General features: G+C 43.9%; 1 protein-coding gene across 10 annotated transcripts in view; it reads left to right on the forward strand.

Annotated features, from left to right (window-relative positions):
• The window catches only part of Prune2 (prune homolog 2 with BCH domain), a 262,014-nt gene extending 253,839 nt beyond the window's left edge, over positions 1–8,175 (forward strand). For 9 of the 10 annotated variants that reach the window (XM_028874880.1, XM_028874885.1, XM_028874884.1 and 6 more), the window contains 2 exons: positions 2,483–2,530; positions 6,943–8,175. In XM_028874880.1, the coding sequence (XP_028730713.1) occupies positions 2,483–2,530; positions 6,943–6,973 (79 nt within the window). In that variant the 3' untranslated portion in view covers positions 6,974–8,175. The remainder of the gene's footprint in view (positions 1–2,482; positions 2,531–6,942) is intronic. The other variant, XM_037205212.1, reaches the window with a different exon arrangement.
• Positions 8,176–18,062: the final 9,887 nt, after the last annotated feature.

Below are 18,062 nucleotides of genomic sequence, written 5' to 3' on the forward strand. Positions count from 1 at the left end.
TCAAGGCCACAAAGAAGTTTTCTGACATTATGTGTTAAATGTGTACAGCTGCTGTCCAGAAAGCCTGCTGTATTAAGTACATTAAGCTTCTTTGCCATTTTAAATGTTGCTTATACTGTTAATTTTTATAACAAAAGCAAAAAGCTTGAACAATGTCCAAGGCTGTTACAAATTCTGAGTAAATGCTAAGTAGTGAAGTCTTCCTTTGCATTAAAAATACCTGAATAAAAATAATTAGATGGCCTTAGCTGTCTTGATGTTGATTTGTTGGGTAAGATATTTGCCAGAAGAATCCCACCCCAGTTGATCCTGTTCCTTTTGATGGTAAAATCAAAAAGTATTCTCAAATTTGCATATATATAAGGAAAATGAATTGAGCTCTGTTGACCCCACAGCGAGTTGGTTTTTAGTGGTTTTGTTGTTGTTCTTGTTTCTGAGACAGCGTCTCACTATTATAGCCTTCACTGGCCTGGAACTTCCTTTGTAAACCAGGCTGGCCTCGAACTCACAGAGATACACTTGCCTCTGCCTCCCCAGTGCTAGGATTAAAGGCATGCGCCACCACACCTGGTTCCACAGAGGCTTGGAATGCCTCAAAGTCCAGCCATTTGTGTGCCCACTGTACCTCCTTAGCTAGGTTTTAGTCTCTGATGCAGCCCCTAAATCCTGGGGCAGACTCTGTAGATGATTGTTGGCTCCATAAACAAGATCTCTGCTTATCTGAGGTTGGAGGCTAGCTACCCTCCCCCTTGGGTTCTTTCTGTTAATAGATGCCCCGACTGTCCGTGTGGTTTTGTTAGACAGCTTTGGACTGGCTCTAACCTGAGTCAGATATGTGCTGTATAAAGAACAGAGCCTCCCTGCCTATTGTGTTTTCTGTCCCTACAGCATTTTAAAAACCTCTGCCTCTCCTCTGTGTGCTCCACACACCTCCCGTTGACCTCCACAGAGATGGCTCAGCCTGACAGCTTTCTTTTGAACCTGAGACCCACACGAGGGTAGAAAATACTTTGGAAGCGTCTGTACAATACGCACACCCATTCTTTGTTCACAAATGAGGAAGAGTCCATTCTCCACCTTTCCGGGGGTAGCACTAAAATGTCTGCTGGCTGTGTTTCCTTTGGGGAGGTCCCCCAGTTACAAAGCAGTGAGCCTGGCCTTGGAAGCCTGCCCTCTCCTGAGTCTGTTCCAGCTATGCTGGCTTTTGCTAGCTCACTGTCAGTACTTACTTCGCTGTCCTTGCCAAACTTTGGCCATAAAAATACCAGACCACCAGCAGGGTGAGGAAAGGGAGGGAAGGAAGGAGGGGGCAGTGACCTGTGAGGGAAACAGCCTCCTAGTATTTTCGGGAAAATACTGAACTAGCCACAGACCCTCATCAAATGGGAAAATTAGCTCGTCCAGTTATTCTCCATGGAAAAGGAGCCTTGTGTTTTAAACTGGAGTGGTAGCTCAGCAGTTAAGAGTACTTACTGCTCTTCGGGTGGACCTGGTTTATGTGCCCAAAACCCATATAGCAGCTCACTGGAACTCCAATTCTTGGGGATCCAACTTCTTCTTCTGATCTCTGCAGGCACCAGGCACGCATGCAGTGCACTACATGCAAGCAAAACACTCGTACACATTTCTTAAATCTTTCTTTTAAAAAATAAGTAAAAAGGATCATAGAATCTTTTAAATGATTTTTCCCATTTAAAAAAAAAAAAAAAACTTGCCAGAGGAGGGGAGAAAAGTAAAAGCTACAGTGTAGTATTAGGAATTGCTGCTATAAGGTGAACTTGAAATCTGTTAAGATAGTAATCACACTGATATGGATATGATGAACAGCTAAGTTATACAAAGACATACACACCATTGAAAACTTGAAGTCCATTCTTTTCTGCGAGTACACTTTTCTTCCTGGACCTTCCCACTTAGGTGGTGTTAGAACTCGTGAGAGCCACCTGAACACGGCTCAGCCCTGGGGAGGGGGGAGTGTCCTGGCCCTCTCCTGTAACAAGATCAAGCAGAGCTGGCCCAGGCAGTCTTTTCTTGCCATGCCTTGGAAAATCCTCATTCTTGTGAAGCCCGAAGGCTGACTGGGTTATGCCTAAGCAAAATTCAGCTGTTTAAAATGTTTTCCTCTGTGTATAAAATATTGTTTTATTATTTGAGGTAAATAAATTTTTATTCAATATTTATGTTCACTGCATAAGAACAGATTTGAAAAGTAAGAAAAAGTGGCTTGGACAGATAACCACTGGAGGTATTTGAAGTTTTGTTACTATTATTATCTTTTTATATTTCTATATCTTGAGTAATGACTATATCTCAGACCTGATGTTGAAAGTTAATAGCATCATTTGTTTTAGATTTGGGATCACAGAAGTAGCAAATGGTACCACATTAAACAGTTTCAAATGCCCCAGCCAGTGATGCTGACATGGCCAGAAGAGTGAGAAAATGTTGACTACTTCCTGTTTGTTTGTTTTCCTGCACTCAGAACGAGCTGCCTTTACAATGATCCGGAAATGACCTCTATGGACAAGGAGTAAGAACTCGCCATCAATAGCAGCTATGTGGTTACATGTAGTTTCATATGGCTGGACTCAAAGGGAAAGGAATGTATCCAGGATTGGGTAAACCTGATGAGATGTTCAGCTTTCATGGGCTCTGTTCCTGAAATGGCTAATTACAGAGACCTTTGCCAGCTACTGTTGTCTTAGTGATTGCCGCCAAGGACAACGGAATGCTTCACCTGACCTCCCACTTTTCCACTCCAAAAATGAGCAAATGCATTTGGGGGCCAGTTGTATGAACACTGGGGCAAGAGGAATGCAACTCTGCTTTCGGAATTGCGTCATCCATTGCAGTTAGGAAGGGCTCAGCCTTCCATGTGGATTTAATATTTTGATGGATAGGGATGAAATATCTTTGCTTTGCAAGTTCCAAGAGGCAGTTGAGTCTGCCTGGGACTTCTGGAATTTTATAGTTGGATATTGCTGCCCTGTAAGAAATAGAAACTGGACATGCATAGAGTCCTTAGCCTATGCCAGACTCTGTAAGAAGCTCACATACAGTGCCTGAGATTCATCCTAGAGTAAGCTTATAAAGTACATTTTACAGAGAAAAAGGAACTATGAATAAAGCATGTGACTAGCCAGTGCTTTGCAGCCATTAAAAAAAAAAAAGAAGGGCCCCAAGGTGGGATTTGAATCTTGACCTTGCAGATCCAGAGTCCATGGCTTTCAAATCAGGGAGGCGGTCTATGCTGAAATGGTTGCTGCTTCTCATCTAACAAAGGACAGAAACTGCTCACATAAGAGTGGCCATGTCAGTTTCATACAACTGTGGTCAGCAGTGCAGTCTCAGTAAATTTGACATCCTGCAATTTAGGCTTGTCCTTGTTCCCAGGAACAAGAAAGGCAAGCAAAGATGAACTTAAACATGTCTCCCGTAGCACTGTTTGTCTCCTCCTCGTCCAAAGAGAAGCTGGAAAAGCACAATGCAGTGTCTGCAGCTGCCTTGGTGACCTTACAGCTTAAAGGAAGTTTAGGGACAAAACACTGAGTCCCAACTCAAAAAAAGGAACAAAGGGCAGGATAACTGTTATAAGGGGACCTTCCGAATCATCTAGCCATTTCCTAAAGGTCACTCTTGTCCCAACTTTTGAGATGACAGCACCAGTTACTTCAAGCAAATTGCTTTTGCAAAGCAAACATATCTCAGTCTCTAAGTCCACTGTAATCATTTTTCCAACACAGGGTGGGCATTTCCTCCTGTTGCAAAGCAAAGCCCCTTGAACACTTAACAGCACCCACAGTTCGCCTTTTCCCTCATTGGCCTGTTGTTGCGACATCTGGGGGCTTACCCACTCCTCTGTCTGCCTGGTTTGTCTGCTCCTCAGTAGTGAGAGGGCTGTGGGGTTGGTGTAGAGGGTGGCACACCCATCCCAGGGCCGGGGACTGGGGAAGGGTGGATGCTGCCAACTGTCAATGTTACTTCCCATTCTTAGAAGAACATATGTTCTGGAAGTTTCCCTTTTCTTCGTTCCTGTCTTTCCTCACTCCTACCAAGCATATCCTCTCCCTAACCAGCAGGATGAGATCCCAGATGAGGAACAGGAGTGGGCAAGAATGTTCCCCCACTGACCTCCAGACTTGCATTTGTTTGCTTGCTTGCTTGCTTTAACATTAGAATGAACATTAGAACTAACAGGCTTTGTTCACCTTTTCCTGGCTTCTGGGGGAGATGGAAGGATCCTTCATGGGAGCATTTTACATCTGTAGCTAGTACTGAATGAATGAACTGCAAATTGGGCACAAGCTCTTTCAGGGGGCTCCATCAGGTTAAGAATGGCGTGAAATAAGATATGTAAGGGTCCCATAGTGACCTCCTGTTCTCCACAGAGAGAAGGAACATTATGCCTTCCTTGCCGGTCCTCCCTAAAACACAAGTATTCTTAACTGCCATTAAATAGGATTACCACATACCTTGTAAGGAACCTCACAAGAAGTGGGACCAGCCTGCCACTGGATGGTAGGTCATTCTTGTGCAGGGCCAAGTTGGTTATGGACAGCTAAGCTCATCTCCCCGGACAGGATGAATCCCCCATCTGTATTCAGTTCTGGCCAAAAGTTGCCATCAGTGCTATTCTCCAATGGGACACTTGGTTAGGAAACCACTTTCTTGTTCTTGTCCCCCTCGTTTTAGATTTGGATTTTATTCATTCATATCACAAAGTTATAGCAGGACTATTTATCATTGTAATGCATTTTCTAACTGGTATGATCAATGGTTCTGTTTGGTGAAGATGAATTAGAAGCATTACCAGTGACTTCATTAACTCCACAAGGTAGCTCTTGTCTCAGAAGCCATCTGTAGAGTGGTTTCCTGTGCAGACTTATCAGGAAGTTGCCCACAGTTGCTCTTTGCATACTCTGGGTAAACAGGCATTAGTCTTTCAGCTATTCAGTTGCCAAAAACCAAAGCAATGATTTAAACCCCAAAAAGTTTGACAAAGGACTCAGAACAAAAGAAAGGGAAAGAAGGGGTTGGAGATGTCCATTCTAGTGTGTTGGATCAGATACTTGTCAAAGGTCCAGATTGCAAAGCACAGTGACTGCCTACTTTAAACTCTACAGAATCTGAGATTAGTGAATGTCTTTCTGTTTTCAATGGAAAACTGAGCCAACTCCATGAAAGAGAGACTAAAGCTCCAGTTACCAACTGAGACCTAGCACTGACTTCTGAGTACATCTAACAACATCTTAGAAGCAAATGCAATTAAAAAAGAAAACATGACCTGCTTTGTAAAAGTATGTTAGAAACAGATACAGGAGTCCAGTCAACAAATGAAGATGCCACCCAAGGAAAGTCCTCCAGATAATAAGTCAGATCCTTGAAGGCACAAGAAACAAATAAGTTACCAGTGGTCCCCTTTGAGCTGGCCACTCATCACATCTGTCACAGCAGGCTCTTCAGACTCCCTAAGCAGGGAAGATTATTGCCAAGTTAGACCTACTCCTTTACTAGTCGTGAGATAGACTGTGCCAATCTATCTTAATGGGAAACAACCCAGGAATGGGAACTTGGAGGGCGTGGGTGATGTGGTCAAGGGTGCACAGCTACGAAGTGCTGAAGTCACTGGGGGAATTTCAAAGGAAAAACAGCACGCAAGTGCACCCTAGACAGACAAGTGGTCTAGGTTAAAGTGACTTTGTCTGCAAAGTTCCTAAAAAGGACTTGTTTGCCACATGGGCCACAGGAAAGTCCACCCCAGCCAGACTGATAGCTCAGGGGGGCAGAGAGAAATCCAGACTTCCTAACAGGTTGCTTTCAAATTACTCGTTCCTCTTTTTATCGTGACTGGAGTTCTCTCTCTGGCCGTTCACTGGCTCTGGTTCTCTTCTACAACAAGACGGTTGTAGGATGTTCGTTAAAAGGCAGAAGAGAGACCCATGCAACTCTAAGAATGTTTATTCCGTGCTGGAGAGGAGCTAGGAGAGCCAAGAAAGCAAATTGCTGCTTAGACACCCCAAAGACCAGTATGCAGTCCCAATTCAAGGATGAGGGCTCTCTAGAGGATTGCTGGTGTGAGCCTGTGTTCAAAGGTCAAAGATCCCGGAGTCTGAGGTCTACAAGTAACTGCAGGAGAAAAGACTTCCAGACAGGAGGGGACAGTGTGAGGAGAGAGCAAGCCCTGTCTGACTTCTGCTTTCCAGGCCATCCGGCATCCAGTCTGATAGACCACGCCACTCTCATTCAAGATGGCTCTTCAGCACTCAGTCCAGAGTCCTGTGGTAGACACACATGGGGGGGGGCTGTACCATCTCTCCAGTCAAGTGGACACCCAAAACTGTCTATCATAAAAATAGGAAGGCATAGTGATGTTCTTTATCTGATTTGACTTTGGGTTTGAGGCTTAACATGAACCTTTCATTTCTGGGTCCTTTTGGAAAGGTGGAAAATGCTTCCAGAAGCAATTTTGTAAAAAGAAACAGTCAATACTTTTATTGTTAAAATGTTATTTATTTATTTATTTATTTATTTATTTATTTATTTATTTATTTATTATTTATTTATATGTACTTACATGTGTATGTGTGTTTTGCCTGCATGTATGTCTGTACATTCTGTGCATGGCTAGAAGAGGGCACTAGATTCCCTGGGACTGGGGTGACAGATGGTTGCAAATGGCCCTGTGGATTCTGGGAATCAAACCCAGGTCCTCTGGAAGAGCAAGCAGCCAGTAATCTAACTGCTGGGACATCTTAACCATCGCTCCAGCCCCTAGAGTCAATACTTTATAGAAAAACTTGACAACTGGTCAATGAATCTTCCATCATAAAGTTAGGTGGTTTCTTGAGGTTATTTGAAGAAAGGTGCAAACGAGTGGCGGCTGAATTATTATTGAATGCTCCCCATTTGACCTCTTTTCTCTCCCCGCCCCCTCCAAACCAGTATTGACCTGAAGCTGAAAGAGAAGCCCTAGCCAGCCTGCCAGAGGAGGGATCACTTCCTGCTTCGTGGTTCTGCCGGAACTGGCCTGCCTGGAAGAGACAGGGCTGCTGTTGCCTTTCCCCGCTTTGTGCCGCCTGCTGCCAATGGAAATGTCCAGGGGGGGAAACGGGAAGAGAATCTGTTTACTGTTAAAATATTTTATGAAATGTTGTGTATTTTCCTAGTTTGCCAATTACGTGCCTCAATAATTTTAGTTGAACCTTAGCAAGAAAATAGGTCCTTCCATTTTAATATTATGTTAACCCTTGGTGCAACGGGACTTGGTTCCTTAGACTTGGCTTTTACCAAAAGCATAGCCTAACTCTGCTGTTAGACAGATGTGAATACATGTCGCAGATTGACTGAATCTCCCTGTGGAGCTTGTTCTGGATTTACGATGCACAGGGCTTGCCTTGTCCCAGGAATGTGGCTCTCTAGAACTCTATGAAATGCTGAGTCTGATTAGGACAGACAGACAGATATGAAATCCTCATCAGCTAAGGCACCTGCTCCCTTCCTGTCCACTTGAGTCTTCTTTTAATTTTTCAAAAGGAACCTAGGCTTTCTAACTCATGTAAGCTTTACTTTACATAGCTGTTTGTAATGGCTCTTTTAGGACATTATTTCCCTAATGATCTTTGAAGAACTGTATATTGTGAAATGTAAGATGAACATCGAATTTCAGTAGCTAACTGTGCTTCAGGCCACAAAGCAGGTTTGAGCCTTTAAACTCCAAATGCCAGCTCCAAGGTGGCCCACTCAAACGTTATTTGGCAACATTGAATCATCCAAAATTAACACTCATATGCATTGCAAAAGCAACCTGCTTTAAGAGGTTTAAAATTTAGTGCAAGTATATACTAGCCTTTATGAAACAGTTCGTTTCTAGTTTTTATATGCCCTTTAAATTGCCGGTGTAATTTCTAATCTGTGGATCTCTAGCAGAGGCTTCCAAGCTGTGCCGAGGATAGGGCTGTACTATAAGGGAAGCTTGTTTCCTTCAATTAGTCATATTTAGCCATACTAGGACATTTTACAGAGTTTAGTATCCTAAAATAAAATGCTACTGAAACACAGAGACACACATTTGTTTTCATGCTGTCGGAAGCGTCTTTCACGCCTTCCTCTCCAGAATGGAATAGTGACAACAGACAGTTCTCCACAATCACTTACATCTTTAGAGGAGGGGGAAAAAAATGTACCCATTCCTACCCTGGCCTCTGCACCTTTTTTTTTTTTTTAATCTATTTAATGCTTTCTCCAACTGAGTGGGCAGAGCGGATGTAAACTCATTGGTTTTTGTTAAAAACATTTTTTCTTTCAAGACAAGATTTCACCATGTACATAACTGGCCTAGAACTTACTATGTAAATCGAGTTGTCCTCAAACTTGTGATGATCCTCCTGCCTCAGCCTCCAAAGTGCTGGCATTATAGGCTTGCACCACCATGTCTGGCCTTGTAAAGAAAATTTTGACATTTACAGACAGTGAAATATCCACCCATGGCCTACTGAGACAAGCAAGGGGTCCTTCACAGAAAAGTACACGCGATGGCCGAACTCAGACTGAAGCCATCCAGAAACCTTCTCTTAGGAATCATTCTCCAGAGTCAAACAGTTACCAAGGAGCTGGCAGACATCAGGATAGAGTGAAGACAGGCTCTGTCTGGTGGCTTTATTGAGGAGAGCTAGCTACACTCTGAGCCCTGGAGAAGTGCCCTCAGCAGGGAAACTTCATTGCCCAGGTGACAGGGTTTCTCTGACTCCATTTGCTTCATGTCTGTTTCTAGTCCTGTCTTCCGTACAAGCTCACACGTTATACATGGGCCAGTTCCTTTTCCTTCATAAGCCTCCCCACATCACCATCTAGTTTCACCCTCCGATCCCTTTCAACCTGGTATCTTTTTTGACCTTTGTCTTTTTTTTTTTTTTAATCTCCTTCCTCATTACATTTGTCTAATTTGATAGAAAAATCCAAGAATCAGTTAGGCTTTCCTAGCCTTCCCTGACCTTTCGGAAGCCTAACCCCGAACACCGTGGTGACGTGAGTATAACTACCCAGTATTCTGATTTGCTCGCCTGCTTAACACATTAACTCCATCCAGTCCCACCTGGAAGATGAATTACAGGTCCCCCCAACCATGTTGAGCCCATGAAGTCGTGAAGACCTCAGAGTTCAACTCAGCAAATCCGTAGACACGGGGCTGTTGAGAGAGTGTGCGTGCCACAACCACCAGATATGGTACCAACCCGGGCATTTACATTTTCTTTGAGCTTGTCCAGCCTGTGTGTGGAAGATCATTCAGGTGACGTGACACAGTAAATTTAGTGTGAGCATCTTTCAAATAAATGATGCTGTTCGGAATATCCTGGGCTGTAATACCATTCTAACATTTAAGCTTATGCTATTTTATTATCTTCAGAAAACAAGTTGCTTTCATTGCACGTGCTAGAGAAAAGCCACCATGTTCACCAAATGACTTCCAGCAAATCCCCGCGAATAGCCCATCAACAGGTAGACAGAACTCTTACACTGCTCAGCCCTAGTGCCTGCACCCTCCGCGTTCTTGCTTGGGTCTGACTGCCGGGAACTCTTTGCTCTTTTTCCTGTAGATTTGTAGTTAAGGGAACACCGGGGGTCATCCGGGCCAAAGTGGTGTTTTCACTCTAAGTAGCAGCTACTGTTTGCCTGGCTTTTGACCAAGGGATGGAACAAAAATCTGCGCAGAAGGTAGTTGATGAAGAGTGAGAAGTTTGAGAGCAACAGCGAGGCATGGAGGAAGGCCCCAGGGTTCCTGTTGAAGCCATACAGTGTTATATGAAGTTCCTCCCTAGGGCGTACTGACGAGCAAGGAAGTCACCCCCCCTAGCCTCCATTCCTAGGATGTAATTTTGAGGATTCCTTTATGGTTCTGCACAACTCTTGTCTTATCACAATGCTCCTGTGGTCTGCTGCTTTAGGAATATCTAGATTGCACAAATTAACCTTTTATATATTGAAAGAGTTTTCTACATGTATTGGATTGCTCAGAGTAAAGTATAGATTAGACATGTTTTAGTAGACAAATTCTGCCTAAAGAGTATGGATTAAAAGTATGAAGATATGTAAAACACAATATATCTATAAACCCTTGCTGTGTAACTCAGAAATAAAAATAGATTCCACATGTTGTGGTTTCCTTCTTCAACTTAGTGAAACTCTCTGTGGCCTCCCTTAGCAGGAACATGATATACTTGGCACTTGCCACCGGCAAACTGTATATACTTTGGTTTTCCTGGCCATCTAAACTGTATTATTCTCTTTCTAGTATCATCTTTCATGTCTTGGAGTTCTTTGCACTGTACTTTCAAAGTGTATCATTTACTCCTTGGTTAAATAACTTCTCATTTTGGGAGTGTCCCCGTATTTCATGGTTACTTTATTTTGCCTTTCTCTGTCACTTACCTTTTCATAACATTTATTTTTAAATTAAAGTGTACTTAGGGCTTGGGGTGTAGTTCAGTGGTAAAACATGTACTTGAAATGAGCAAGGTTCTCTATTTGATCTCCAGCAAAACACACACACACACACACACACACACACACACACACACACACACACTGGAGCATGCATGCATGGGTGCACAAATAGGCATTTGCCATTTTAGTCTCTCCCCTTCCCTGCCCCTCCCCCTTTTTTCTGGAGTTTTGTTTGATGAACTTTCATAGCTTTTAGGCAAAACCAGAGTTAGAAACCATGACTATACTTTTTTTAAAAATTATTTTTATTTTACATGAACTGGTGTTTTGCCTGCATGTAAGTCTGTGGGAGTATCAGATCTTGGAGTTACAGACAGTTGTGAGCTGTCATGTGGATGCTGGGAATTGAACCCGGGTCCTCTGGAAGAGCAATCAGTGCTCTTAACCTCTGAGCCATCTCTCCAGCCCCACTACTATACTTTTTTTAAACTAAATAAATAGTTGTGGGAGGCTAGGGGTGTAGCTCAGGTGGTAGAGTGCCCACCTAGCATGTACAAAGCCCTAAATTCAATCCCCAGCACCACATGTACCCAGCCCAGAATCACGCTCTTGTAGTCACAACACTCGGAATCAGTAATTACATTAACAAAAAGTGAGGGATTTGTGTTCTCCACACGAGTTCTGGTGGATATTAGAATCAAGGAGGGGAAGAAGCAAAGAGAAGGCTGAAATAGTCACAGATGAAAGCATGCTAGACTGGTCGGGCAGTCGTGGCCCATGCCTTTAATCCCAGCACTCAGGAGGTAGAGGCAGGTGGATCTCTATGAGTTTGAGGCCAGCCTGGTCTACAGAGTGAGTTCCAGGACAGGTGCCAGAGCTATACAGAGAAACTCTGTCTGGAAAAACTAAAAAAAAATAAAAATTAAAATAAAATAAAATAAAAAGGATGCCAGACTGTGCCAAAGGTGGTGGCAACTGGGGGGAGACTGGGTGGAATGAGGTGGGTGCACACTGTTTCACGTGGCTCAGCTGTGAAGAGCAACAAGCTACACATTCAGGGGAGCACTTAAATCACAGGGCAGAGGTAGAAAAGTTAAAAAAAAAAATTCTCCAAATACACACATGCTAAACAAAGACAGACATTATGCAGCCCCAGGTGTTTTCAAGGACCTAGCCCACTCTTTGGAGCGAATGCAGCATGTGAGATGAGGGGTGGACTGGGGAGCCTAATTAATAATTCACATCAAAGCGAGTCTTATGGAGTGAATCAGCCTTCAGCCGTGGAAGCCGTGCCTTTCAGGGGAGGTCATGGAAAAGCTGTGCTTAGGCAGTCTGGGTCTCCAAAGGGCTGGTCCCTTTGCGCTGTCTCCTGTATCCTTTCACTGCATTGGCTGTCCATGTGCATGCAGCCTTGCCAGGGGCTGCCCCACTTCATCCTTCTAGACAGTCATGGAGTTTTTAACTCATCTGGTGACTTTTGAAGTATTCATCCACACACAGCTTTGGGCATCACCGAGTGGAAGATGCTTAGGGGGGGGCTGGCTAATTTTCCTAGGTAGTTTCATTCACATTTGCCCAAAATTACCTTCTTTAAAGATTGTTGCCGGGCAGTGGTGGCGCACGCCTTTAATCCCAGCACTCAGGAGGCAGAGCCAGGCGGATCTCTGTGAGTTCAAGGCTAGCCTGGTCTCCAAAGCGAGTTCTGGGAAAGGCACAAAGCTACACAGAGAAACCCTGTCTCAAAAAAAAAAAAAAAATTTTTTTTTTTTTTTTAATGAGCATGCATTTGCCTGTGGTGTGTGTGTGTGTGTGTGCGTGCGCGCGCGCCTGCCTGCCTGTCTGCCTATCTGTGTACTATGTGCATGCAGTGACTAAGGCCAGAAAGCCCTTGAAACTAGAGTTACAGGTGAGTCTGAGCCAACCAACATGGGTGCTGAAAATCACACTTGGGTCATTTGCAAGAACAGTAAGTGCTCTAAACAACTGAACCATCTTTCCAGCCCCTAAAACAACCTTCTCAACCAGGAAACTTTTTTCTTTTTAATATATGACTATTTTGACATAAATAACTGCTCTCCGTTTCTGCAATCTCATCCCAAATGAGGAACAGACAGCCCTGGACACTTGACCTTGATTTTCTTTTGAAACTCTCCCCTCTTAAGTGAGGGAGATGAATTATCCAGTTGTCTGTCAGGTTTGTTAGCCACTGCCGTTAACACATTGTGGTTGATTCTCATTGTCCGTGATGGTTCTGTCCTATGAAATCAGCACAGCATGAATCAGTGCACACCGATTCGTTGCATGGGGAAGAGGCACAGGGCTGGGTTAGTAGGAACCTCTGGTTATAGCATTTCCATCAACCGACCAGCACAGTAGCTTACTTGTGTTCTCTCTCTCTCTCTCTCTCTCTCTCTCTCTCTCTCTCTCTCTCTGTGTGTGTGTGTGTGTGTGTGTGTGTGTGTGTGTGTGTGTGTGTGTTAAAACACCTATTTGATATGTTTTTACTTTATTAACATTGAGTTTGTAGCCAACGGCTTGAATATATCCCAGCCAGAGCGGAGCTTCTTTGCATGTGTAATCACTCCAGAAGTCCTAGGGCTGGAGGTGTAGCCCTGTAAGGCACGTGCTTAGCACACACAAGACCCTGGATCTGTTTCCCACCATCAAGCAACACAACAACAAAAGAAGACACATTGCAGCCCTTGTGCACTTAAAAATATTAAGCAGTACTTCATCTCTACACTTGGGAGTCCTCTTCAATTGGGAAATCAACAAGAAAGAACAGAAGGAAAACCATAGGAAAGGACACTTGTTTATAGCAGGCAAGCTGAAGCAAAGACATAGCCCCACCTGCTCGACCTCAGCCGGAGTTCCTGTCTCCGGCTTTGCAAATGTGCCTCCACTCTGCACATGTTCATAAATGGCCGTGAAAGTGCCCTAAGTATTGATTTGAGGATATAAATAAATTTCAGCAAATGAATTTACAACAGTAGAGTCCTTGAATATTGACAATATAATCTCTCCAATGACCCCAGCACCTTGAAGCAACACATACTGATTTCAGTTTCTGGGGGTCAGAAAGTTCGCTTCTCTCACAGGTACAAACTAGGTGTTGGCCTGGGGTGTCTATCAAGTCTCCATCAAGGTTTCGCTGGGGCAGAATCCGGTCCCAAGCTTACCTGCCTGGCTTGGAGCAGGATTCACTTTATTGATGGTTGGTGGACTGAGGACCCCATTCACACTGCCTGTAAGCGGAAGCCCTCAGATCTTTGCCTTGTGGATCTGTCTAACATGGAAAACTTGTTGAGGGGGAGAGACTAGCAAGATGGAAGGTGCATTTTTTTGTGATGTCACAAAAGTGATAGTTCCTAAGTTGTTCTATTCTTTTACAACAGGCAAGTCAATAAACTCAAACAAGGTATACAGACCAGGAAGTGGAGATCGTTAAAACCACCCTGGAAGTCTTTTGTCACACCCACAAGCCCTCTGCAAAATCCCTGGACTCCTGCTTCCTCTAGCTTGTTAGTGAAGGTGTTTGCCCCTGTTTTCCTCCTTTGCTTTTTCTTCTGTTCCTCCAAGAATTCAACAGACACTGTTCTTCAGATTATTCACATCCGGGTGTCAATGGCCATGGCAAACCATCATTTTCCCTCTCAGCCCCTGTGCCCTTTCCAGTGTCTGGGGGCAAAGGTGAAGCTGGCTTCCCTAAGCTTGATGAGACCATTTCTCTGCCCTCTCACTGTCTTTCAGATCAGCCATACTGGGATTTCAATCTTGGTTCTACTTACTAGCTTGTATTACTTTAAACAAGTTCCTTGACCTCTGTGAGCCTCCCTTTGTCCATTTTTTTAAAAAATGTGGATCAAAGTTTCATCCTCTATGTTTATATACTGGTTAAATTGTAATTTAATGTCCAACTTAGAGCTTAATACAGATAAAGCATTACAAAAAAAAAACCCAAAATCTATGGTTTCTCTCCTCCCCTCCCCCTCCACACTGCTCTAGCCTTTGTCTGTTAGTGAGCTCATCTCCAAGGCCACTGCTAGCCCTAGCCTCATCTTTGGTTTCTGCCAACCATGCCTGCATCTCATTTCCTTCTTGACTCTTCTTCCAAACAAACAAGTTTCTTTGCCCCTGATAGCCCTTGTAGTGGTGAATCTAATATCAACTTGACGTAAGCTAGAGTCACTTGAGAAGAGGGAACTCCATTTGAGAAAAAGCTCCTCTGGACTGGTCTGTGGACAAGTTTGTGGTGCATTTTCTGAACTGATCATTGCTGATCCTGGGTGGAGGTGCCCCTGGGCTAGTGGTCCTGAGTATGTAAGAAAGCAGGTTGAGCAAGGCGTGATGAGCAAGCCAGAAGGCAGCACCCCTCCCACGACTTCTGTTTCAGTTCCTGCGTCCAGGTTCCTGCCTTGGGTTTCTGTCATCGCTTCCTTCATGGATGAACTGTGATGCGGAAGTGAAAGGAAAACAAACCCTTCCCTCCCAGTATTACTTTTGGTCGGGGTGTTTCATCGCAGCAATAGAAAGCTCGCTAGGCCAGCCGTACTACTCCAGCCCCTGCCACACTCCTCCGAAACTCTCACTTCTGCCATCTGCTTCTTGGTTTTAAACTTTTTTTTGTTTCAGATTTATTTTTATTATTTTTGTATGAAGGTGGCTGTGTTTGCATGTGGGTGTGAATCCAGGTGCCGCGAGAAGCCAGAGGTTCATGTCAGATCCCCAGGAGCTAGAGTCACAGATAGCTGTCAGCCACCTAATGTGGATGCTGGGAATCACTCCAGTCCTCTGGAAAAGTAGCAAGTGCTTTCAACTGCTAAGCCATTTCTCTAGCCCTTGGTTTTTATTTTTGTTTAGTGATTATCTCAAGCATTGCAAGAACAGGGATGGAGCTATAACCAGGACATGTGACATTCCAGAAGCAGAAGTTCAATGCCTTGCAGTAGAGGATAAAGAGGAAGAAGGGAGAGGCAAGGAAGGAAAGGGAAGAAGACATTTAGGAGTGGGTTGTCTACAGAGTTCCTCTCCATCAGCCAGTATCCAGTGTATCCTACCCACAAAGACATCTCATCAGGAAACTAGCATTGCAACATGCTGCTGTTCAATCCCTGTGTTCTTCAAGTGTCACCCATTGTCTCAATAAGTGTCCTTTGTAGAGAAGGATGTGATCCAGACCACACTTATACTTAGTCTTTGTGCCTCTTTAGTCTCCTTCAACCTGGCATGATTCTTCGGCTTTCCATGACTTCTGCAGCCCTGGCATTTGTGAATGTTACAGTTGTTCCATTTAGTGTCCCTCAACTTGGCTGTAGCTGTTGGATTCAGGTTACTCATCTTTGGCAATAGTACATCAGAACTGACTTATGATTTTCCAACTGCACCCTACAGATGCTCATTTGAATACTTGATTACAAAGTGTTGTAAGGCTTTCCCACTGGGGAAAAAAACTACTTTTCTGCCCCTTGTAATTAGTGATTTTGTTGTTGTAGAGATCTGGGTATGCGTAGATAGCCTGTTGCCCATCAGACTTTTAATTTACTAATATAGTTCTGTTGGCATGAACTTACAAAATCTTACTTTATTCAATAGGCTCTCTGTAAGTGGGATTATTTATTTTGGTCCTCAAATTGTTCCCTGTAATCAGGCTGTTTCAGTCTGGCTTCTGTGTGCCTTGATAAGTCCTCATCAGTCTTGGAACAATTCTCTACTTTGGCATAAGATATTCCAAATGTGACTGTAATTATCCACAGCCCAGCCTGGGAATTCCTCAACTTCTTTCCAGAGCCCTGGTTGAATGTGCTCTTTGTTACACAGAAAATCAGGGTTTTTAGTTACATTGAGCTAGAGAACACACACACACACACACACACACACACACACACACACACACACACACACAACACCTTTATGTCTGTCTCTACAAGTATTGAAGCCCATGAGTTCTCACTGATATTTTCCATCCTGAAGCACCTCAGCCCCATCTCATGGATGGTCTCCCAGCCAGTTGGACCTTTGATACCAGACAGGAACATACTTTCATCTAGGAAGCCTGAATATAAGACTGATACAAATGTCCCAGGCAAATAAAGTAAGCAGTGTAGTCCCAGGCACTCTGCACAAAGGAATGCTTCTCAACAGCCTGGTCTTTCGCAATGTTGCATACAGCATAGTGCCCATCCCACTGGTCTCTAGTGTGTTGTTGGTGTTTGACTGAGCAGCCCTACCCATCCCGTTGCTTAGTGTCTAAATCTGCAGGCTCCAAACTGAAGCTGTAAACCTACCCTCTTCATCCCTCGACTTCCCCACAGCCAAAAGCAAAGCCTTCATATTAATTAATGTGTGGCCAACATAATAGTTAAGGCATTAGTATTCTGGAAACATTCCAAACCATATGTATTAGAACTCATGGCTTCTCCAGCAGGAATCTTCTTGAGTGCTCATTGCCTGATCTTCATGTTCATTCACAGCACTTACCCAACTAATCAATGTTTGTTAGACATATTTTAAGTTCAAGTCACAGTATTTGTGACACAGACCCAGGAAATGGTCTCTTTGGCTGGAGTAATCTTGTAGTAATCGATGTATGAGGTAGGAGATGTCAGACTCCCCAAAACTAGAAGTCATGCAGAGTAAACTATGTATGCATCAGGGATACCAGACCTATGGGCTAGAAAGATGACTCGAGGCTTAAGAGCAATGTTTGCTTTTCTGGAGGACCCAGGTTTGGTTCCCAGCACCTCCATGGTGGCTCACAACCATCTATAATTCCGGTCTCATGGGACCCGATGCCCTCTTCAGGACTCTGCAGGTACTACATGCACGTAGTGCACAGGCAAACATACAGGCAAACACACATACACATAAAATAAAAATAAAGGTGAGACAGGATCAGGCCCAGGGGTCCATGATCACAGAGGTCATGGACAGGAGGTATGTCATCAAGTTAGGAAGTCATAGTAAATGTCCTAGGAAGGGTCATGTATTTAGTCAGTACCCTTGAGAAAGCAAGTAATAGAAACCTGACCAAAAGTTAAGTTGAGTCAAATCAAACTTCTTCTCATTCCAATAAAAGCCCATGACCAAGACTTAGATTCTCTCTGCTGTCAGTTTGACTCACTTCTGTGGATGGCTTTACTCTGAATTGTTGTCCCCTATGATGGTCAATACAACCCTACAATGCTCAGGCTTTGGAGCTCATCTGTTTGGAAACTTACTGGAGAAGGTTGCCTCCCACCCAGTAGCCCCAGCAAGGACACTGGATCTCCTGCCATTGGAGCAACATAATACTCTTAGAGTCATAAATAGCTTTACAGCTAGTAAAACCTAGCAGAGAAATGATTCCCTCTCCATTATAAGAGGTAATTGCATGTTTCACATTCAAAATTATTTTCTCACCTAAGAGTGATTTTCAAAAATGCATTCTAGGGCTGTCGAGGTGGCTCAGTTGGTAAAGGCACTTGCTACTGAGCCTAGACATCTGAGTTTGATTCCAAGGACCCATATTGTAGGAGAGAACCAATTGTTCCAAGTTGTTTTCTGTCCCACCCCATCCCCGCCACCACACACTGCACCATGGCATACACACACCCACACACACATATCCAAAATAAACAAGTAAG

Source organism: Peromyscus leucopus, chromosome 1, assembly GCF_004664715.2.
Source record: "Peromyscus leucopus breed LL Stock chromosome 1, UCI_PerLeu_2.1, whole genome shotgun sequence".
Classification (NCBI taxonomy): Eukaryota; Metazoa; Chordata; class Mammalia; order Rodentia; family Cricetidae; genus Peromyscus; species Peromyscus leucopus.